The sequence below is a fragment of the Embiotoca jacksoni genome, unplaced genomic scaffold (genome assembly GCF_022577435.1).
Source record: "Embiotoca jacksoni isolate LCO1_2020_lvr unplaced genomic scaffold, fEmbJac1.0.p SCAF_17, whole genome shotgun sequence".
Classification (NCBI taxonomy): Eukaryota; Metazoa; Chordata; class Actinopteri; family Embiotocidae; genus Embiotoca; species Embiotoca jacksoni.
The window spans coordinates 1,594,283-1,619,509 of NW_027185307.1; the positions used below are offsets into that span (position 1 = coordinate 1,594,283).

General features: G+C 41.9%; 2 protein-coding genes across 2 annotated transcripts; both read right to left on the reverse strand.

Annotated features, from left to right (window-relative positions):
- Positions 1–8,090: 8,090 nt before the first annotated feature.
- Positions 8,091–13,631, reverse strand: LOC138199281 (zinc finger and SCAN domain-containing protein 29-like). Its single transcript, XM_069151232.1, has 4 exons — positions 13,521–13,631; positions 11,052–11,423; positions 10,773–10,895; positions 8,091–9,094 (listed from the first exon to the last, which is right to left on the reverse strand). Exons 2-4 carry the CDS (start codon positions 11,413–11,415, stop codon positions 8,832–8,834), a joined length of 750 nt encoding a protein of 249 aa, XP_069007333.1. The 5' UTR covers positions 11,416–11,423; positions 13,521–13,631; the 3' UTR covers positions 8,091–8,831.
- A 2,498-nt stretch (positions 13,632–16,129) lies between these two features.
- Positions 16,130–23,006, reverse strand: aoc1 (amine oxidase copper containing 1). The gene is made up of 5 exons (XM_069151233.1): positions 22,976–23,006; positions 20,957–22,495; positions 20,161–20,449; positions 17,902–18,034; positions 16,130–17,326 (listed from the first exon to the last, which is right to left on the reverse strand). Exons 1-5 carry the CDS (start codon positions 22,983–22,985, stop codon positions 17,057–17,059), a joined length of 2,241 nt encoding a protein of 746 aa, XP_069007334.1. The 5' UTR covers positions 22,986–23,006; the 3' UTR covers positions 16,130–17,056.
- Positions 23,007–25,227: the final 2,221 nt, after the last annotated feature.

Below are 25,227 nucleotides of genomic sequence, written 5' to 3' on the forward strand. Positions count from 1 at the left end.
AGATCTAATGTTCAGTATTTGTACAGTAAGCCTGCATTCTATTGTACATGATTTATTCTGTACCCTAGTAATGTTAGCATGGTCTCTTTTTCATAATGTGTATTTCAAGATTTTTATCATAAATGTGCTTTACATTTTGAACTTACAGTGTTTGACAGTATGTAGTGAGAGTTATATGACAATCTTTTTTATCTTTGTACTGTTGCCCCATCAGGTCATTACTACAGGCTCTTTTTTATTTATTTATCAATGTAGCCTAAATGAAGCTGCCACTCACTCTTGCAACGTGCACATAATTTAAGAAACCTTTAAAAAAAAAATAAAAAAAAAATAGCTGGTTTTAACTCAAGCTCAATCGATATCTTAAAACAAAAACACTTCCTTGGATAACCTTTAAAAGTGATCCAGGTAGATTGCTTATTTTAATTACAGTCATTTCTATTATTCAAACCCTGAAGTGTCAAATACTTCAGTGCTTGAGCCACTTAAATCTTTTGATTTGGTTTCAAACAGCTGCTCAGAATAATTTCTCGTTCCCACTACCAAGTTCTGACTGCTGTCAAAATGCCAAAACATGAGAGAACTCATCACACTCAGGCTGCCGAAGCGTGGAAAAATACAGAAGTAACATTTTCAATCAATGCCGCAATTCACAGAAAAAATGATTTGGTTTTCATACACAACAGTGTGTTTTCCTTGATTATATATTTTTATTATAAATCTAATGAAAACACCAAAACTACTGTATTCTAGCCTGAAGCTCCACCCACATTGGTTCTTACTGAAAGTAACAACAACCATAAAGCTTTATGGAACAGAGGAATAAGATATATATATATATATATATATATATATACATAGAAAACATGAAAATTAGTACAAGAGTTCATTTTCAAAGTCTCGTAAAGTAAATGTGCAATACAATGCATCTGCTAATGAAAACAATGCACAGTCCCTCCAGGAGTTTTTTTGTGATTGTTCCAATCAAAAATGCTTCATTTTGTAGCCACGTTTCTTAAAAAATGAAAAGTTCAAAGTGATTTATTTCTGGGAAAAGTTTGGGAATTAGCATGAATTGCAAACAGAAGGAAACAATTTCTAAACTACCTAATAAAGAGTCACATGTAAGCACTTTCTGTTATGATAAGCATACTGTGCATCACAAATATTTAAGTTCTAATCTCTTTATTTTTTAATTTAAAGGACCGTGCCCTCAAAAATCATAAAGTGATGTAGCTTTAAAGTGCTTGAAATGAGTTTTAGATAATATTAATTCAACACATACTGTATGCACAGAAACAAAGTTCAGTCTCTTATGACCGTTAAGTGTATATAAAACTATTCCTTATTCCCATGGTAACCACATTTCACACAAACCCTGTCACTTCCTGTTTTTCGTTTGTTCCTTTTCTTCTGGTCAGCCGGCATGTGGTTTGTTTTGATGGTGAGAAGACAGCGAGCAGAGCCTTGCAGCAGAGTTTTGTTTGGTTGGACTTCCTTTGTGCTGTAATACCTTTAGAGGAGCCTTTACTGAAAAGCTTTTTTTCTGGAAATATTGCGGGAAATTGCAAAATTGCAATCTCCTGCTAGTATAGCAGAGAATGCTTGAATTTAGATTATTACTGCGATCGCAAAATCTTAATTTCCTGGAGGGACTAAAAACAGATAGCTTTCAAGAATAAACATTTCATACAATCGTTTTTACAGTAGACACAGATGTTGTATGTGTGACCTGTGTGATGTCACCTTATCATGACCATGAAACTAACTTTGATTATAGTAAATGATGGGAGGTTGCCAAATACACGTTACATTCTTTAGATCAACGCCTTAACTGTATCCATACTCCCTTTAGGACGTATAATAATAGAAGATAACACATCTAATATATAGATTGGCCACAAAGGAAAAAATATGATGTTTATTTTTATTGCATTGTCACAAATGATTTGTCTGCTTTAGAGTCTGGGCGCTATTTTGGTCCATCTGAGCAAGGAGGTGTGTCAAACTTGTTTGATATTTGGGGCCATAAGTAAAGGTGCAACTCTGGCGCAACACAGCAGTGTTGATAGATAATTAGAAGGTGTCACAGCCGACTTCAACCATGGCCAATCAGATCAGCCCCTTTAAAACCAGCAGACTGTTAATTCATTTATTAACAACACTGATGAAGAGCAATGTGCTCCAGACGTCACTGATGTTGTGTTAATAAATAAACTGCATCGGGAGCTTTGACTGAGAATAATTTACTTTCAAACCATCAATTATTAAGCTGCCGTACGTAAATTGCATTAACCTGTTATGCATAAATGATGCACTGTCACACTCCATGGTCTTGCATGGCAGCTAGTTTACTGAATCAGATGAGTAGATTTAGACACTTTTGAATTGTTTCCTCTTTCAGTGTAATTTTTATTCATTTGTAGTTAACCTGAGTGTCTTTTATATTTTATGGCTGAGATTGGCTGCTGCGTCATGATGTCTGATTCACATCCACTTCATTAGACAAGAGTTGGCTTCATTTTTTTATATGATTAACTGAATTAGAAAGTTGCATAAAAAAAACCCTTTGTTTGAATTATTTATGTCCGTGGGATTAAATACGTGGAACATCCACCCAACCTGACGGTGGTGTCGGTCTGTTCGTGTGCGCTCTGTCAGGAATTCAGAACCTCGTTTAACTGCGCTGTTCACGAGCCTCTTTAATGACACGCCCCCTCTTGCGCTGTTCGGCCCATCTCGGTGCAGCCGGGTTCACGTTGATCTTGGAAAATTGCAAATAAGCACATCCGTAGAAAAAAAGCCCCTCGTGCCGCACCGAACTGCCACTGAGCTGGACTCACCGGTACCAGAATAGAGCCGTTGGTCCCGAAGGCCTGAGAAATGCTGGAGTACGTGTCACATGGGGATAAATGTACATCCAATGGGTCGTGCTGTGAATGGATGCTCTCTGCATGTGTAGACTCTTGTGTTGTCCTTGGATGAATAATATTTTTTTTTATGACACTGTGATCAGCTGTATGAATTCTATGCAGCAAAACAAAAAACGGTAAAAATTGATTTATCTTCAGTTGAGTTAAAAACTTTCTAATTATGACTTTGTGTAGCAGATAAAGAAGTATTTCTTTGAGACACTTGAACCTAGCAATCACATGTTGATCAGGTTAGATGACAAATTGTGCGTTGTCTAAAAGATTTGAATAAAAGTTTGCTAATGAAACCATCCAGCGTGTCCTCTCCTCCATGCAGCCGTCGTCCTTCCAGACTCACACTTTGTTTTACTCTGGTCTTAAACAGCTTCCTTGATTGTTACATCGCAAAATCTACAAATGAGCATGTAACTGGATCCGAGTCATGTCTGCATTTAATGACGTACATTCTTTCAAATGTTAAAAGGACATCCTGTTAGATGTTTGTGTTTGTATGAGGTGTGAAGGTGTATTACATTTATATCCAGCAGAGAGCTGGGTAGACCTCATACTACATAAAAAGGGAGCATTTTCTTTTCTAAGATGAAAACACACTTCCCATGCGTGTGTCAGTAATGATGAGCCCCACCGGTGGCTCCGCCCCCCTTTACAAGTTGTTGTTTTTCATTTGGGCATGAATGATGCATTTCCATCTAAAAAAAACAGGAGGTTTCCTTCCGGAGCTCTTAGTGGAACTCAGGACGGTGCTTTGTACGTATTATTGGCAGGTTTTAGCTGCTCTCCATGAATGTGTAGTTGTGACTTTGTGTCTTTGTAATGCTGCAAGCTACAATTCCTGCTCTCTGCCTGGTAATCTATGAGCTGCAGCAGAATCTGTCCTAGATAGACAGCTAAATTAAAGGATGATATAACAGTCTGACAAGAAAGCATCCAGCGCTGTTTTACGGTTCACTGCTCAGCCTGGAAACCGTTTCCTCTTCACTGCTTCTGTACATTTTGCACTCTGACTAACTGCCGTTTAAAACTGCTCAAATAGTGTCATCAATCAGTTTAATGAAGAGGGTTGCCATGGTAACACACATTTTCTGGAACTTTGGAAATTCTTGTCTATTTTAGTTCAATATTCAATATTTTCGAAACAATTAAATCACTTAAACATAAATAGTGCCAAAGTGCCTTTGTGGATGTGCAAAACTTTGGTTTCACATCTTTCGAATATTTTAACTTTATTGAGCGCAAATTATAGCGCCACCACAAGGCACATTATAATCATGTCATGGGAAGCATTAGTACATCAAGGTCAGGTATGGATGCTGCCATATCTTAGATTTGTCTCTTTGCAAGTGAAAAACATAAGCAATTCTTGCCTTTCTAACTTTGTTATTGGCCCGAGGTAGATCCTTCATGTGAGTGAAATCAACCTGCATTCAGTGTTTTCACATCTACGTTCAACCGTTCTTCTCTCTTTAGATGGCGTATGTCATCGTTCATCCAGGAAAATGACTCTGAAGCAGCTCTTTAAAACGTACTGCTACACATCTACTGTAACAAGCATCGTAATATGCAGTGTTTCCACCACCATTGTCTCGGCAGGGTGGACGAATGTAGTGAAACACGAACGTACTCATAGAACTGCAGTTACATCCAGTAACTATTATTTATTTACTTAATTCCTTTGCATCCGTTTCTTTTCAGTTCAGTGAGAGTTGCTCTAACAAGGCTCTTCATTCAAAAGATTCAATTTATTGTTTCATCATTATTCCGGCGCTGTCACAGATGTCGTGAAGAGCTGCAGTCTGAAGAGCTCGAAGAGTTCTCTGAATATTTCATCAAGTCCACATAGTCACTTATTTCATTCTTAAATGCAGGAAAGAATAATTTAGAACCCTTGAATTTTACATTTGAGGATGTGAGATTTATTATATAAAAAAAAGTCCTATTGTTCTCCCTTTTACAATCAAAGAAAATCCATAAAACAAAAAGAAAGATCAGCAGTAAAAACTGGGGTTGATATACTGCCGGAGGTGATTAGTGGAACGACGACACAGCTGTGCCAGCTGCCCTCAGGATGATCAGCCACAGGTGAGTCACAGGAGCCTGATGAGATGCATGGAGAAAACACACACACACACACACACACACACACACACACACACACACACACACACAAGCAAGCAGTTGTCTTCAGCACACTGTCGTTCTACACAAACCAAAACTAACGTAAAAACATTTCACTGCCTCAGTCACGAACAAATCCTCCAGCTGTGTTCGCTCACATGACTCCAACATGAAGCTGTTTTTGTTCCACAGACGGCGAGTCTTCCTCCTGCCGGCTGGCAACATATGTTAATGGTTTTTGAAGCTATTCTTAAAGCCGTGATCTATGTTGCTCTTCTACACTATAGTTGTACTACAGATTTAACGATAGGTCAAACCTACCGAAACAAGCATCATGTTTTAATGGTCTGTGCTCTCATGATTTGATTCCATTTCAGTGCAAAAGAAAACATATAGAAAGTACAGCCTGACTTACCCATACTTAATGAACAGCATTTTAATTCATATCTATGTTGTAGACTTAGACTTGGACTTCATTAATCTCACAGTGGGGAAATGTAGTTGTTACATCAGCAAAGAAACAAAAACAGATGCACACAACAAGACATTTACAAATACGTATACATAAAATAAGATATATACACACACAAAATAAATAAATACACACACAAAAACTATATATACCAAAAACTAATAAAATAAAATAAATATGGCTTGGGATGAGAGGAAAAATGAATTGTAATTGGTCTTTATAGCAACATAGTGATAACATTATGTGATAACATTCAGCGCAGACATCACAGTAGGAACTGTTCGTGACCATGCATGTATGTTACATGTAGCTTGGTACAGTAATACAAAATGTAAAGGAAAACACACACTAACAGGGTAACACATTTAATAGAAGTTTATGTGAAGAGATAAATCATTCCTGTATTTCTTTCTTCATCCAGTACTGCCAGATACATGTTAGAGCACCGCTACTGGCAAAGCTTTTCCATTCTGCTCCGTTTCAGGCTGTTCATTGACGTGTTTTGTGTTTCCTCTGGGGAACAGCCAGGTGTATTGTGAACAGCAGCAGGACCCCCACCAGGCTTTGGCATCGTTGGGGATGGTGGCGCTCATCCTCATCAGTCCATACCGAGAGCCTCTCCGCAACCAACTCCAGCTACCATTGAACAGTCAGCTGTCCAAAGACAGATGTGTTGCTGCATCCTCAAGGCCAGGTGGAGGTTCATGTTCCTCACGGCTCTGGAGACGGATGTTGTCTTGGTGCCGGAGGTCATCGCCTCAGGATGAGGAGGGACCTACAGGGGATGGACCAGAACCAGAACCAGCACCTCCAGATACCATCTGTGGTGCTGAAGACAGGTGAAGACGGGCAACGCTGTGTGCTGCCGAAGACCACGATTATGTGCATCAACTGATCAAAATAAATGATGTTTGGCCTGAGGAGGTCTGCTGGTGTCGTAGCTCAGCTGAGTCAACTATCTTCAGGGAAATCAGCGGGCTCAAAGAAAGATGCAAAACATGTCTGATCCAGTCCCCGAAAAAGGCTCAGGTGCTCCGACTGCAAATCTGTGGGTCGTGTGCAAAACTATACGATCACCAATGTAGATGCAAAGACATGGGAAACACCCTCCTACGTGGTTTTTAACCCCCGCTCCAGGCCACACTCAGACTATCTGGTATATGTATACGTTATATTGAAATGAAATATATAATAACACATAATATATAATAATAAATAATGAAATCAGGCAATACATTTTGAAATAAACTGTCAGCTGTCAGAAGAAATGTGAGCAGGACAGTGAACATCGATGGCTGCTCACAGGTTCATGTAGCAGGTAAGGTTCGTTGCTTATAGAATAAATAGCTAATTTAATATTAAAATGTAATAGTAGATAGTAGAAAACAGCTGTTTCAGCATCAGGACTCTGAAATGAAACTAAGAAATAGGTTATTTTATTGAAGTTGCTGCCCTTTGCTTGATATTTGCCTTTTTAATATAGCATTTATCTACGTTACGTACTTCATTACCATATATTTATTTATTTAGCTGCATTTCTTTGCATCAGTTTGAACGAAACGCCGTCTCGTGGTTTTCACATTGTGGTGAATCCCCGTCGTTCCAACATGAGCACACTTGAAGAACAAACAGACCTCCGACGCTCAGCAAGAAGTTTGTATTTGTGTTTTTGAGGTGGAGCAGCTGGACCTGCTGTCAGCATCTGGCCGGTTTAAGGGGAAAAATAACTTTGAAATAAAAAGATATTTAGTGTGGAGGATTTAGAGGAGCCATAAAAACTCTCCATCTACTCAACCTTCTCAGCTGATTCATGACAAACCCATATTTTTGATATAAAAGTGATATTCAGGGTGTTTTCAGTGGAGGAAGAAGTTTTCAGATCCTTCACTGAAGTAAAACGTGGAAATACTCCACAACAAATAAAAGTCCTGTTTTTAAAACCTTTGGCCTACTTCAGGGAAAGTATCTTTGTAAGTATTATCAGCAAAATGTACTTCAAATATGAGAAGTAAAAGTGCTCACTATGCAGTGAAATGCTTTCTGTCAGTTACGGTCACATATTTGGAGTCCACGACTGCTTACTTTAAATATAAAATGATATTTTCAGAGTAAAGTGACATTGAACTTACATGACATGAAAGTCCAGCTTCACTAATTTATTACATCTGCTCCTCTTTCAGCCTGAGATTCATCCCACCTCCTCCATTACATGAGAAAATTTAAATATCTGGCGTTTCTTCACCTTCAGGGAGCTTTTCTCAGGAAAGCAACACGAGTCAGGAATCACACATTTAACCAACCTCTCGTCAACGGCTCTTTATATATTTAATATGTTGGACCTGTTGTATCATGTGATACTTTCCACCCACGGTGACCTTTTTTCTTAAAGATTAAACAGGTCATGTTTAAATCTGGTGTTCATCAAACATTGTTGACATATTTATCTAAATATTTTCAAGAGTTTTAAAAACTTGGAAAAGTTTTTGGAAAAGGTCTTTTTCTAATTTCATCATTTTGGGGGAAACCGATAGCCGAGTGTTGCGTGGAAACAGGAAGTGAGTGAACCGAGCTCAGGACATTTCAGAGGGCTTTAATATTGAGAAAATAAATTATGACACAAAACTCAGAAAACTGCTTCACGAGCTTTGAGAAAAGACACAATAAAATCAAACATTGTAGAACTGGACGATCACGAGAGCTGAGTGCTGCGACGCTGCACCGACACTCAGCTCATCAGCTTCATCACAGTCCTTCATCTCCTCAGGCAGCGAACTGCATCCAGAGATGGAGAACCAGGAACACAACCGTTGGTGGAGCTCCTCTGAAGGAGGAGGTCGCTGCGCTGTGGAGGCTTCATGTGTAAAACAACGTGTCAGATCCATAAAGAACGCACACAAAAGTAGAAATACACAACCGTACGCACGCACACCTGCATGCAGCGTTCCCTCTAAAGATCCCAGATCACCTGGACGCGTCCCGTCCTGCAGACGCCCACCGAACCAGGAACAGTCCCTGGACCTGTTAAACTGAATGAAGGTGGGTCACTCCGGGTCACTTCGGGTCACTCCGAATCACTCCGGGTCACTCCGGGTCACTCCGGATCACTCGGGGTCACTCGGGGTCACTCCGGGTCACTCCGGGTCACTCGGGGTCACTCGGGGTCACTCCGGATCACTCCGGATCACTCGGGGTCACTCGGGGTCACTCCGGATCACTCCGGATCACTCGGGGTCACTCCGGGTCACTCCGGATCACTCCGGGTCACTCCGGGTCACTCGGGGTCACTCGGGGTCACTCCGGGTCACTCCGGGTCACTCCGGGTCCCGCCGGCTTCGTATCACCTGAGCGAGCTGCTGCAGCGTGCTGAGGAAGGCCTGGTTGAAGGCGGCGGTCGCAGCCATCTCCTCCCTCCTCAGAGCAGCTTCCTGCTCTCTGGATCTCCTCATGTCATCCAGGAGCTTCTGGAAATGTTGCTCTCGCTGCGCCCGGTTCAGCTTCTGCTGCTCCACGTCTGCCGCCAGCGTTTCCTTCAGGACGCTCACGTACTTCGGCTCCCGACTCCGTTTCCTCCCGTCTGGACAGGAGACGAGAAAAAAAGACAAACAAAGCACATTCATCAATTCACTTTTTCATCAATTCACTTTTTCATCAATTCACTTTTTCCATTCGTGTGTGTGACTGTCATTTCCACAGAACCAACAGAACCAACAGAACAACAGACCAACAGAACAACAGACCAACAGACCAACAGAACAACATAACCAACAGACCAACAGAACAACAGAACAACAGACAAACAGACCAACAGACCCAACAGAACAACAGAACAACAGAACAACAGACAAACAGACCAACAGACAAACAGAACCAACAGAACAACAGAACAACAGACCAACAGAACCAACAGAACAACAGACAAACAGACCAACAGACAAACAGAACCAACAGAACAACAGAACAACTGAACCAACAGACCAACAGAACCAACAGACCAACAGAACCAACAGAACAACAGAACCAACAGAACAACAGACCAACAGAACAACAGACAAACAGACCAACAGACAAACAGAACCAACAGAACAACAGACCAACAGAACCAGCAGAACAACAGACCAACAGAACCAACAGAACCAACAGAACAACAGAACCAACAGACCAACAGAACCAACAGACCAACAGACCCAACAGAACAACAGACCAACAGAACCAACAGAACAACAGACAAACAGACCAACAGACAAACAGAACCAACAGAACAACAGAACAACTGAACCAACAGACCAACAGAACCAACAGAACAACAGAACCAACAGAACAACAGAACCAACAGACGAACAGACCCAACAGAACAACAGACCAACAGAACCAACAGAACAACAGACAAACAGACCAACAGACCAACAGAACCAACAGAACAACTGAACCAACAGACCAACAGAACCAACAGACCAACAGAACCAACAGAACAACAGACAAACAGAACAACAGAACAACAGACAAACAGAACCAACAGACCAACAGACAAACAGAACCAACAGAACAACAGACCAACAGAACAACAGACCAACAGAACCAACAGAACAACAGACCAACAGAACAACAGACAAACAGAACAACAGAACCAACAGACCAACAGAACCAACAGAACAACAGAACCAACAGACCAACAGAACAACAGAACCAACAGACCCAACAGAACAACAGACCAACAGAACCAACAGAACAACAGACAAACAGAACCAACAGAACAACTGAACCAACAGACCAACAGAACCAACAGACCAACAGAACCAACAGAACAGACCAACAGACCCAACAGAACAACAGACCAACAGAACTTATAGACCAGCAGAACCAACAGAACAGACCAACAGACCCAACAGAACAACAGAACCAACAGCACAGACCAACAGACCCAACAGAACAGAACCAACAGAACAGACCAACAGACCCAACAGAACAACAGAACCAACAGAACAGACCAACAAACCCAACAAAACAACATACCAACAGAACCAACGGACCCGGGGCCAACGTGGGCCAATCAGAGTCTACGGCGTGAGCACCTTTCAGATGATGTCATCAAAATGCATCGAGGAAGACGAAGTGACGAGATGATTGTTTGAGCACAACGATCTAACTCTCGTCTACCGATACCTGTGAGGCGTTTAGGGCACATCTGTAAATTGCAGCCTCCAGTTACACTTAGTCAGAAACGATATTTAATCTGTTTGGTGAATGTGACTCACTGGCAGTCGGTGTCTGAGCTGCTGCTGCTGGCACCACCGGGAGCGTGGCATCATCATCATCATCATCATCATCGTCATCATCATCAGAGGACATCGAACTCTCCGAGCTGACAGAAATGGAGTCTTGATCCAAATACAAATGACTTGTTAATCATTCAAACTACATGAAACAGCAATAAAAAGCCTAAATGCTGTCTGAGATGTTTATTTTACAGGTTTGAGAATAAAAGAAAGAAAACAAACATTTCTTCCAAAGTCAACGTGAACAAAACGACTTGCCGTCCTCCATCAGGGCGTCCAACATCCCCGCCACCGTGTCGTGCAGGCGTGTCCTCCCGCCGCTGGCCGGTTTGTCTCCGTAGATGGCGTCCAGCTGCTCGAACCACCTCCAGTTCTTCCTGTTGCTCCCGTTTTTTTGTTCCTTGATCGAGCGGTAGTCGCTTTTCAGCTTCTTCAGCTTCTCCCGGCACTGCAGGTAGGTTCTCTGGTAGCCGCGGACGGCCAGCAGCGCCGCCACCTCTTTGTACACTTTAGCGTTGCGAGCCGCTCCGTGCAGCTGATGTTGGATCCGGTCGTCGGCCACCAGGCGGAGGAACGTCTGCACCTCGTCGGCCGTCCACGGAGTGATTCTGTGGGGCGCCATCACTCCAGCTGAGTCACCAAAGAAATAACAAAGTGTGTCAAGACAAATACGGCTAAAAAAGTTCAAATGTTGTATTTAATAATATCTTTATTGTTAACATTAGTACACAACACAAAAACATAAAAACACAACAACAATTCATGAAAGTCAACAAGTCTTCATTCAAAAGTAAAAATCATATCATTCATATCATTATATACATATATACATATATATATACACATATGTATATACATACATATGTGTATATATATATGTATATATGTATATATATACTGTATGTGTGTGTATTGCAGTCAAGCCTCATTGTAGTTTTTGTCTGTTTTTTATTTATACTTTTCTTGTTGAATCTTTTTATTTCGCTCACCGTGTGACTAAATTCTGTCTGAGATGTGAAACCATTTGTCGATCTGTCTGTATGTCAAATGGTGGATTGACATTAAAGTTGAGTTATTGATAAATTGTCTAAGCTAATTCATTTTTAAAGTATTGTTCAAAGTTGTAAAGTCCAGAAAATTTAAACCCCCAAATTGATTTAGTTCATTTTTACAGTTTTTGTTGTTCTTGTTCTTTCTCAAAATGAAACATGTCCTTTCTTTTGTATAAAGGTGGAGAACATGGAGACCAGGGATGCGAACCCTTCCTCTGACCTCTCTGTACCCGACACCCTCATGTCTTTGCTTTTTAATGATTGTGTTCAAGTTTGATGGACACCTTGAATTTTGCTTCTTGCTGATCATTGCTGCCAGGTACGTCACCTGCACGTCCAACAGTGACGATTCTCTCTGACCAATCAGCGGTCTGCGGTGTTCTCGCGTTACCTCGTAGTATCGTCTCCGTTCACGTCAACACTAACGGAGGTGATAACAAACACGGCGTCCGGTACCAGGTACCGTCGGCCGGACCGGGAGTCGAGCGACCGGCTGTTTCTGTTCGGGAATGTTCTGAAGTGGAAACTCGGTTCACCTCAACGGTGAACAAGTTCACAAGACTTCAGAAGTCCAACAAACAAACACCAGGTTCCCAGACAGAACCGAGCCGGGCTGCTGAGGCTCGTCGGACAGTTTGGACCCGCCTGAGTGAAACAGCCTCGTTTCATCACACACACACACAACAACAACAACAACAACAACAACAACAAAATAACAACAACAACAGAACAACAACAGACAGATGCTGGAAGGAACCCGCAGCTGGACGTGAACGCGCTGAGATGAAACAGCTGGACGTGAACGTGCTGAGATGAAACAGCTGGACGTGAACGTGCTGAGATGAAACAGCTGGACGTGAACGCGCTGAGATGAAACAGCTGGACGTGAACGCGCTGAGATGAAACAGCTGGACGTGAACGCGCTGAGATGAAACAGCTGGACGTGAACGTGCTGAGATGAAACAGCTGGACGTGAACGCGCTGAGATGAAACAGCTGGACGTGAACGCGCTGAGATGAAACAGCTGGACGTGAACGCGCTGAGATGAAACAGCTGGACGTGAACGCGCTGAGATGAAACAGCTGGACGTGAACGCGCTGAGATGAAACAGCTGGACGTGAACGCGCTGAGATGAAACAGCTGGACGTGAACTCGCTGAGATGAAACAGCTGGACGTGAACTCGCTGAGATGAAACAGCTGGACGTGAACGTGCTGAGATGAAACAGCTGGACGTGAACGTGCTGAGATGAAACAGCTGGACGTGAACTCGCCGTGATGAAACAGCTGGACGTGAACGCGCTGTGATGAAACAGCTGGACGTGAACGCGCTGTGATGAAACAGCTGGACGTGAACGCGCCGTGATGAAACAGCTGGACGTGAACGCGCTGTGATGAAACAGCTGGACGTGAACGCGCTGTGATGAAACAGCTGGACGTGAACGCGCTGTGATGAAACACCTGGACCTGAACGCACGGAGATGAAACAGCTGGACGTGAACGCGCGGAGATGAAACAGCTGGACATGAACGCGCGGAGATGAAACAGCTGGACGTGAACGCGCCGAGATGAAACAGCTGGACGTGAACGCGCCGTGATGAAACAGCTGGACGTGAACGCGCTGAGATGAAGCCCAGAAACCCAGGTGACCAACACGCCAGCAGCAGACTGATTTACCTGTTCGTGTCTCCTCTCCAACCCGGATGTGTTTATCTCTTTCACACCGCCTTAGGTCCCGCGCGCTCAGACCACAGAGGCGCGCCCCCGCGATGTTCACGCCCCCCGAGTTTCTACGGCAACCGACAACGGCCAAGAAGGACGTTTGTGGCAATTTCAAGAAAATGTCATTTTTATCCTAAGAAGCAAATATCAAACAATGCAGAGACAATATGGTGACATGTTTAACAAAACCAAAAGTATTTCTTTCATCTTAAAATCATTATTCAAATTACGATGTAGTGCTTTGGGAGAACATGTTTTTATATGCAGTCTATGATTTTTATTTAGTTCTCAGCAACTATAACTTTTAAAAAATATTTTAAATCATTAAATTATCTAATTTCTTCCTTACTATTGTGTAAGGTAGACTTATTGCAGTCACATGATTTGGCCACAGAGCTCTGTCATCCATTTGTTTAAGTTTAAGTTTATTGCTTAGTTTATTTATAGTTAATGGATTATGTATTAATCTGCAAAATGATCATTGAACACTTCATGAGGAACAGTTATCCTATCCAGTCATGTGGCTGCAGTGCAGTTCATATAACGAGAGGATACAGGTCAGGAGTTTCAGGTCATGTTCACACCAGCGGTTTCAGTCACTTGTGGCACGGTTGTTGGTTGCAGCCGGGCTGGTTTTAGTATTTCTGAACTTTCTCCACAACAATAGAGATTATGGTATCAAAAAACAAAAGACACTGCACAGAGAATTTGTTGACGAGAGAAAAGCATATTAGTCCGAGTGTTTGGAGCGGACATGAAGGAAACTCAGATGATCACTGTTTACAACTGTGGAAAATAGAAAAGTAGCTCAGGATGAGCAACATGTTAAACCAGTTCGGTTCTTCTAATCCATCTTCTAACGGTTCCCTCCAGCAGGATGATGCAACATGTCACAAAGCAAAAGTCATCTCAAGCTGCTTTCACGAACATAACGATGAGTTCAGGGACCTTCAGCGGACTCCCTCGACGTCAGCTCTGAATCCAGAGCAGCATGTTTGGCAGAACGGGAGTTTGGCAGCAGGAACGTGCAGCGGACAAATCTGCAGGAACGATGTGATGTAAGCAAGTCAACATGGAGGAGAATTAAAGCAACGTTTCCAACATCTTGTGGAGTCCATGACAACAAGAACCGAGGAGAGCAAAGTGTTGTAAAGGTTCCTCATGGAGTGTTCACTGAGACTATGTGATTGTTTTTTTGTCCCACCAAATACAGATTAATCCACTTTATTGATAAAAGTATGCATGGAATATTTTTCTTTGGTGATATTTTACTCGTGATTGTTCAAAGTTTAAATTTTAAGCGCCAAGAAAAGGCTTCAGCTCTTAGTTCGACCCACTTCACTCATCCTGTGCAGTCTGGCAGTATGTGGTTCAGCCTGCTGCTATAGATCAACCTCCAAAGTCAATAGACCCCAAACTTCCCAGAATGCACCTCAACATGATTCTCCCTCTGCAGTAAACTCTGTTTTTCAGACTCTTTAAATTGCAGCGGTCATATTTGTGCTCAAAGAACCGTGCTGACATTATCAGGGTTATTTTCTTCAGGATTTAAAAATGTTCTCCAGGTTACACAAACATTTTCAGACTCCTAATGATGAGTAAACTAAATGTCATGTGTAAAATAGCTGGAGACACCCTTTATAATATGAATACTGAAATAGAAAATTCATATTTCACGTGACCAATTTAAAATTCTCCATGCAGTTGAATGGAGTTATTGAATGATCCACCATGATAATAATATAAAGAACATGAATAAGACCATCCCTATTAAAATATAATTTGAATCACTGAATAATAATCTTTTTATTTTTTAAACACATTGATGTTGGATATTCTGATGATCTGAACACACCAAACAATTATTTAAGACACCACAAGGTGGCGGCGAATTACCATCTAAGTTCACAGGCTTTTTTTTTAACCCTAAAAACAGTTTCTGATTCTCTACATGCTAAACTTCACAAAGTATTTGTTGTAATGTAGAAAAATGTTCAATGTTGTCATATTTATATATATGTATACTCTGTATTTATACACATGTCAAAACAGATGGTTTTATATACACATAGTCCTCTACTGTTATTTAGGATGAAGTGTTATTTATAAGTGTGTCACCACTAAATTAAGGATGCTCAGAAAACATGAAGAGAAATTCCAACATGATGGAAACCAAACTTCACACTGGGGTTGATGCGAGATGATGTCGTACATGTAAAAGTGTGAGTTTAAACTGTGTGTTATGTTCAGTACGGTCCTATAGTGGTGACGTCAACACCACCGTTGCCATGGGAACAGCTATAGGAATGCTTGTTACCCACCTCTTATTGTCTTTTCTGTCTCCTCCTCGAACACCCATTCACCGATGCGTGCCTGGTTCTCATACTCTCCCTCTTTCACCGTGTAAAACATCAGCACACACTTATAAAAACGGGGTTTCGATTGTGAAAATCCTGACGACAGTTGTTGGCTGGATTCCTTTTCCCAAACAAAAAAACCAAACACTATTTACACTTCACACAAACTCACTCTGCTATCACAAAATGCTCGTCACTCCTCGGCAGTTATAACACAGACGAATGTTTATTCGTTATTGTTTGATACAGAAATCAAATCAACGACAATCAAATTATCCAAACAGGTGATTTTATTTTGTCACTTGGTGAAATAATGAGTTGAAACCTGTGAAGTGACAACACTGAGTTAGAGACATAAATCACAAAGCAGTTACATGTGCTGCTGATACTCTGTACATTGTGTTTAAGGTTGGTTTCCAGGGGCGACGGCACAGCCTGCTGGTATCCAGCATCCTACACTGTTTGCTGGGAAGGAATCCGGAATCAGGCTGTTTGCTTTGTAAAGGCCTGTTGTCTCTCCAGGAAAAACATTCCTGCCATGGGGGCGAGCGGAGCCCGCTGAGGGGCGGCGGTGAGACGGATCCGGAGGATCCTGCATCCTGGATGCTCGCTGCTGCTAAACCTCATCCATGGAGACCCAACATGGGATTAACGGAGCTCTAGAGGCCTCATCTGCTGCACCAGATCTTCTTCTCGCTGCCTGCTTCCATGTGTGGTTTCAGCATGTGCGCTACATACGTGTACACTTAAACATTAAATCCATTTTTATCTTCATTTGACGCCACAAGGAAGAAACAGGAAGTGGATCAGACATGCATACAAAATGATAATATTACAGTGAAGGTGCTCCTGTATGTGTCTGCAGCTTTAAAAATGATTGACTGCTATGTATGACCAGAACTAATTAAAAAAAAACCATTGTGATATAAACTTTTCCATTTAAAAAAAGTTCTTCTTTACATGATTTGTATTATTTAAACATTGGGAAAAAAAACAACTCCGAAGTTTGTTATATTGTTAGAAGTTATTTTGAATAAAAGGGACTAGATGTACTTTAAGTGATTGTTATTCATCTAAGATCCTTATCGTACAATTTCCTTTACTGGAGCAAAAAGGAAATGTGCTGAAACACCTTTAGACTCCTCCGTAAGTGCCGTTGTAAAAGAAGGGCCTGTCTGTCACACAGTGACCTACGACCTCTGACGTCCATCTCTGGACCTCGGGCTTGCCGTCCTGACCCTGCCGGACGATGACGGTGCTTCTGGACGCCACAGAAGGATCTTCATCAAAGAAGTTGAAGGGTCGCAGGAAGAAGCCCACCGCGTTGCCGGGTGTCGCCGTGTTGGGGACGTCTTCTGAATGAGGCACATGCAGGAAGCCCACCGTTACCCAGGCGACCAGATCCTGCACGCAGAAGAGCAAACATAACACGTTTTATCGTCTAACACAGATCGGGTGGTTCTTATTAAAAGTACAAATAAAAGAAAATGTCAGTGTTCGTGAGTCACTAGGATGATGACGGACTAGAACGGTTGATTAGATTCTTTCAGGAAGACCAAACTTAAATCCATGATGTAACCTCTCGGAGGAACTTTCACAAAGGATGCTGTCCGATAGTGAATAGTGACTCTTTGCGCTGGTAAAAAAAGGTTGGTGATCGGACTGATTCAATTATTGACACTTTTTGAGTGTTAATGGACATTGGAAGGAAGTTGTGTTGAAAAATAATCATAAATAAAAATGATATTACTGAACTGTTCAAAACTGGGTGTGTTGGACTTTTCAGTGAAACGTCTTTCAGGTTAAAGGAATAGTTCAAAATTTTGGGACATTAGTTAATTTGTTTTTACGAGCACATGAATGTCAATTTTGACTTTAATAAACATTGTGGACAAACTGGTGTCCTCAGTTGTTCATCCTATAAACACACTGTGGAAAATAAAGAGGAAATGTTCCTAAATCATTATTCACTGCTTTACCTGGTTGACTATGTCTTCGTTGTTGCGGATGTAGTCCTCGAAGGACACGGCGGGTGTCCAGGGGTCATTCTGGGCGTAAATGCTGCTGCTGGTAGCTTCACTGTCTTTATGACGAGTCACAGCCAGAGGATATCTGAGGAGAGACGGTTCACAGCGTAACATGTCTGACAACTGACAGACAAAGAGCTCATAAAGAGTGAGACCACTTCAACCGGCCCGTCGATCACTCATTTCAAAACTGACGTGTCGAAGCCACCGCAGGTTCTTGGCCTTTGTGTGTCACCAAGCTGACTGTCAATCATTACAAGTTAGAAACTGATTTTGAACGGTGTGACAACGTTTACATTGAATGTGGGTGGAGACTGATGATCTGTTCCTTGTCAAGACTTGCTGCTGCATTGTGGTTGATAGCGGTATCTATAGACAGATATAAGCACATGAAATCATAGTCTGAATGGCTGAAATGCAGTCTTGGGATGTCCCAATTTATCTTTTTATTAACTATTTATATTTGTCTGCGCTCATATGCAGATATATTTTTACCAACCCGGTTTCACTGTAAAACGTGAAATAGACACGCTTTGCGCTGTCTGGGCATGAAAGTTACACATTTTCTGTTGTACGAATATGAAACCTACTGCATGCGTAGAGCCATGTCATTTATAGGAAAATGAAACTTATAGCTAAAACTGGGGCTACCAAATAAGAACATGGCAGGGGTTAGTGAAAAATAAAAACATGGTGGGGGTTGACGGTCTGTGACTAATGCCACCAAGCCAACCCTCCTGCCTCCTAACACTGTGGGACTTTGGTCCCATGATCCCGCATCACGACATTTACGTGCGTCTAAGTTTCACGCCGAGACAGTCCAAAGCGTGGCTATTTCACACTTTGCAATGATACTGAGTTGCTTTTTATAGATATTAGTCCTTTCTCATTTCCAAATCGACACATGCATCTTAATTTGCTAATTAGACCAACGTGCATGAAAGAGAAAGTCTGAATATTAGTAACACGTATATCTGCTGGTTACACTGAAACCCCTGAAACATTGGCTGTTCCTCCTCTAGGCAAAATCATCATCACCAGTAGTGGATGGGTTCTGAGATTTGGGTTGAAAGTGGCTTTTAGTGACTGTTAGTGTCAATATTTGTTCTTCATTAATTAGCATCTTTATGTAGCTGACAGCTAGCACACCCTGATAGCATGCGCTGGACGCTTGTGGTCTAAAAGGCGGTGTAGGTTAATGTAGAGGGCCACATGTGGGACACACCGGTCCATCCTGTGTATCGTTAAGGTCACAGTAGTCATCGTGTGAATGGGTTTCGGGTCGTTGGCTCACCCGGCCATCATGTGAGTCGTTATGGTCCAGGTGTGAATGATTGTTTACAGTTTGACAAAGATGGTTTCTCTCATTGCTCTTTCCAACCATCGGTCTTCCCCGGCCAAAATGTGTACATTACTGTCCTCGAATAAAAGTCCCTTGTCCTTCAGATGAAGATGGTTGCTGAGTCCTGTCCTGAGGAGTTGGTGTTTCTGTGTTGAGCCTTGCGCTTGTGAAGAGATTGTTTTATTTCCCCAATGTACAAGTCTGATCCTCCCTTGCTGTGTCGACCTCTGTCCACTACATTGATCTGCTTACACGGGGTTACTGGGCTTGAAATGTACAGGAATGCAGTGTTTGTTGACCACCACCCACAGACATCTGGATTTCTCTCAGAAAGTCTTGTTGGTTGGGAATGAATTTGATGTTCAACCAGCAGATTCACAAAGTGGTCAGGTGGTATCCAATTAGTGTAAATTTGGGTTTCTAGTGGCAAAAACAGAAGTTAAGGTGAGTGTAGTTCAGTATTTTTGGTGCTTAGAAGGATGTACTTTTTATATATTAAAAAGTTAAATAGTATCCTAAATGATAACACATGACCCGGACAGTTAAAAAACATTGATATTCAAAACATTTTTTTTTTGTTTTCTGCACCTTCTTTGACCCCATTTCTTATCAAACTCCCAATCCAGAGATTAACCTCTTTGACCCCACTGATCGTTTCTTGGTTAAATCATTACAAATGATATATTCAAACTTTACTGATGAACTCAATGCTTTAAAAAATGCCAACTATGACTGAATTTATGGGAAACGTGTACAAGATTATATAACAAGATATCTAGAACAGTGGCAACCATTAAAACGTTGCATACTGGGTTTGAAAACTTTCCTCATTTTGATGGGAGCGACAAAAGGGAAAAACATTTTATTACCTTGACCAACTGATGCCAACTTCCTCTCCCCAGCCTCTCGGAAGGACACTGTGGGCGTGTGAGTTGAACTGAATTCGGTAACCCTTCTGGTGCCCCCATTTATTTTTCTCGTTGGGGTTGTAGAAGCGCACGTAGCGCGGAAACTTCTTCTCAAAACGGAAAGCGGCAGATCGCTCAGTCTTGTGTTCTGTCCAGTGGAGTTTGGACTGGACGACGAAATCCTTCGGGCTCCACGGATTAGTGAAGTTAACATACTTCAAGTTCATGGACTCAAAGCTGTTCTCTCGACCTACGTCACAGTCAAGACAAAGAGTTGTCAAGAGATAAGCAGTGTGTTGAGACACGGAACATTTTACTTTTGCCTTAAAATACTCCAGTCTTAATTCTGTCAGCAGAAATACGTTAGTAGAAGTAAAATGTAATAGAAGTGACGACACGTTTTAAAAGATATTGTTAGTTGTTGACTTAGACATGGCACATTGATCACAGATAACCTTTATGACTGGGTAAAGTCCAGTAGGCCCGTTTATGTGGACTGGCAGCAGTAAAAGCTGATGCAGTGGGTCTTTTTTTCAACTACCTTCACAGCTTCAAGCCTACATTACAACTATAAATGAAATATATTATTATTATATGGTAATATAATTTAATTTACATTAAACATAAACCATGGTTGCAGCTCATAAAAAAGAGGGCTACCAGAATAAAGTCTGACTGTCTGGCTGAGTACTCCACTGACCTTTGTTTTGAAATACAGATGAAGATAATGACTACGTAACAGAGCTAGAATACTTACCAGCAATATCCAGGTCCACTTTATAATGGATGAGGTGTGTGTGCAGGTTACCCAGCACATAGTCGTACACCTTAGAACCATAATGAAGTCCATTGGGTGTAAAGAAAGTGGCATGGATGTATCCGGTAGCACTGACCTTTACCTCCACCACCCCATTCTGGTAGAACAGGAAGTCCCAGATGTAATCATAGTTGTAAACTGTTGAGGTTGTCCGCAACACCAGAACCGTGTTTTCCAGCCCTCCGTAAAAGTTGTATCCCCCGTGAAAGTTGGAGTTGAAATGCCTCCTCAGTGGCGTAGCAGTGGTCATCTCAAAGATACAGAGGGCGTTTTTGTGCAGCACGGGTTTGTCAGTGTCAAAGTAGTGGTGAAGGTCCTTAAAGGTGGCGATTTCTGGACAGTCGATTCCAGGCGCCAGCTCGTAGGTCGTGGTGCCCATTGCCCAGCCTGCATCGATGTACTTCGTTTGCATCGCAGCAGGTGTGTCACCAGCGTAGAAGGCGATAGCTTCTTGGAGGCTGATCTCATAGGCAATCCTTTCTCCATTAAAGCGGAGGTCAAATACTTGAAGCCCAGCCGAGGAGCGCACTCGGTAGGCAAAAGACCATCCGGCGTATTCAACAAAATTGTGGTCAATGTGATAGCGAGGCCCCTGGGGCTCCACGAGCTTCGGTCCATGGATGTCAGTGGGAGTGTTGCTGTGGCCTCGGGGTATGTAGGTGGAGTAGAGGTCATCGTCATCATGGTCAGGCAGTTTGAGCTTCTCCACCTCTCCTGAGTCATACTTTTCTACCAGTTCCTCGACACTGTCAAAATACATGCTGTTGTACCAGACCTTCTCCACGGTCCACTTCTCTGGATCCAGGTCCCGGTGGTTGACCAGAACCTCAAATCCAACTGGGTGGATGAAATAACCCTCCACAAACTTCTGCAGCATGATCCAGCTTCTCCTCTCACCCGGACGGAGCCCACGGGGGGCGATGTCCGAGAACGTCAGGCAGCGGTTGGAGCAGTTAGTGAAGGAAAATCCTCCCGTGGTCTCAAACAGGAGCGTGTGAGCTTTAGTTGTGATCTTCTGCAGAATGTTAATAACATGGCCATACTCTACAGCGGTGATAGGCCTCGACTCAAACTGGACATGCCGCTCACCCTTGAATGTTTTGACTTCATGAGACTTTGGGGTTGGCAGAGGACTCACGATGTACTCAGTAATGTTGGGTTTGGTTTGGTTCCCGAACTGGACGATCACACGGGCCTGGCGCTGGGGTTTGGCCTGTCCACGGTCCAGAGCTCGGAGGGCCTCGTGCTTCCTGGGCAAATGGAGCTCCATCAACAGGATACTGTTCTTCTTTAGAGCCTTGTTTCGAGCCTCGGTGAGCTCCATCTCTGGGATAGCATGCAGGTAGGCGCGAACGGCTTTCATCTCACGTACGGTGAGGTCGGCAAACATCGGGGCACCATGATGAGCCCAGTCTCTGGATCTGGAAGCACTACAAGCAGCCAAGCAGGCCAGCTGCAGCACACAGAGAAGCCTCATGGCTGTAAGAAAACAATTTAATTTAGTTGGTCATTTTTAAAAAGACACCAAGTTTTGTCTTTAGCAGCTTCAGAAGCAAGAGATTTTTTCTACAAATCCAAATTTTGTTCACTCTTATTATCCAAACTGTTTCAGATGAAGAACCAAAAAGTAGAGAGCTATTTCTGTCGCAGCTGGCTCACCCTTATTTCTCTTCTGCTCACAGCTCGTCCTCCTTCCCTTAATGTGGTTTTATTATATCTCTTGCCCAGAGGAACACAAACAGTATTTGTCGACGTTGACCCTCTCTCTGTTTATCTGTCCACGCTGAACACCAACAAGATCAACTGAACTGTTGTGTCAATTTCAAAATCGACATCAAGTTTTTCCACACAGTTTGTGACATTCCTGATTCGATTTCATAATATGCTTACATAATCGCATTTATATAATAATATGGTGATACATGAGTAGCTCCATAAAACCAGTCCTCCCTACTGTACCTGTGTTCATCCTCCTGCTTCGAGCGCTTTGTAAAACAGGTTTGAACAGTCCAACGGCTTCAGCTACTGAAGAGTCTCTTATGGTCTCAGGAATCAATGCACCGCTGCCTATATTTAACTTTCTACTTTGCAGCGACGGCGTCTGATTGGCCAACAGTGGGTTGTAAATGTGATGAAACACTCTGTGCTCCTTTTAGATCATTGAGCCACCAGAAGGCACGGCAAGATTATTTGTACACCTTCTTCCAATAGTACGGCAGTTCTGAGTATTACATCAAACATAAAAAGGTTTTAAAACCCACAAAATAAAATGAAACACCAGAACACGCTTTTATAGAACAGGAGAATGTAATTACCTGTGCAGACACAATACAATGCAAGATGAGTCATTTTATTTGGAAGAGGATCCAGTGACAAAGATTTGAGCAATGGAGCAGTGAATAAAAACTCAATGCTGCTTCTCCATATTTAGTCTGGGCCTTAAATTCTGTTTGGTCAGAGAGGTCTGGACAGTTTACAGCGGAACAGCAGAGTAAAACCATTCATTGATTTATAAACCAGCTGCAGAACTTTAAAATCCTGCAATGACAAACAGGAACTGAACAGGAATTTATTGCAGCTCGCAGTTGCAGACATTGTTTTGATTGTTATCTGTCACAGGCCGGCATCTGATCTGCAGCGAGTAACACTGGAAGTCGGTCTCTTCATCCAAACGATGGACCTGTGGAGGAAAATAGCTTTGACTAATAGAAAATCTAAACCTTCTCTGACTGTTGTTTGTTGAAAAACAGAAATAAAAATAATTATTGTCAGATAACATCAATGAAATATCAATATCAATTGCTGTTTTATGACTTGCGATACATTTATTATGAAAAGGATGAACTTTGTCCTTTCATTGCTTTTCGAGTGACTGTCTCTGTAAAGTCAAGAGAAAACTACAAATCAAAGTAAACCACGAAACACTTAAACAATTCCTGCTTAGTTGTTAATAAAACCCAATATGTGATCTATGTGAAAGAATATTATGTTATTTCTTTGACTTGTACATTCAATATTTAAGTCTTAATTAGAAGTCAAATAAAACCAGGTTACACTTGTGTTGTACCCTTTGAAAGATGTGATATGAATCAGTTGCACGTACACATTTTTCCCATTACCAACTGTATTAAAATATACTGATGCAGTAATACTGATAGTTTCATTGATTTCACCCTGTGACTGCATACTTACAGTCTTGTATAAGAGCTTTTTTTAAATCATTTATTCGACATAAATATAAATAGATGAACTCAGTATTACCTTCATAGTTAATAATAACTTCTTGAAATCTACACCACTTGTAGAGGATGTGCTTTACAATGCAATCATTTATTTGTAATATTTTGGGGATCTTTTTAAATCCCTTGACAGTCACAACCTTTTTTTCTGAAGGACTCTTTAGTTCTTGACACAATAGCAAAGCATTTTTTCCAATGTAAGTGCTATGTTTTTTAAATGTATTTAAATTATAGAAATGACTGCAAAACTTGAATGTTATACGTCATTTGTTTGAGTGTATCGCAATTTATTTCAAGGAGGATCAACTGTTTTCTTGTTCAAATAAAAACCATCCCTATAGGACATTTGAACTTTTTCACATGACTGCAGGTACGTTCCTGTGCAGATGTCTGTGTTAATAATTTAGTTTCCCGTAGCTTCGTTGTTTTGGGTTTGCACCGTTCAGTGGAATATTTTTTTCCATTCTGCTTTGTCTGCTGGTCAACACTTATGATCCATATGGAAATATCTCAATAGATATTTGTAATGATTCCCTTTAGACTCAGCTCTACTTTGTTTTACTGCTAATTACTACATACAATAATGCTAAGATGCTAAATTAGGATGGTGAAAATGAAAAACAGTGTGAACATGTTAGTAAGTACCACAGAGCTGCTCGTACGACTGCAGCCGCTCCTCCTCTCTGTCTCACCCTCCTTCCTATAAATGATAATGAAGAACTAATACAGTGACTCAGCTCTTTGTTATCTCTGTCAGGACACGAAGAGTTACCAGGGCAGCAGTGGAGAGAGGAGCAGAAGTAAAGGAGTCAATTATGACACAGTGTTTTGGTTATGCCATTAAAGTGACAACAGTAACATCTCCTTCCTGTCCTCTGAGCCAGAGCGAGCCCTCGCAGCACCATGGTGACAGCTGTGTTTGGGCCTCGCTGCTCCGGGGTCGTAGGTCACAGTCGGGATGTTGGTGAATCT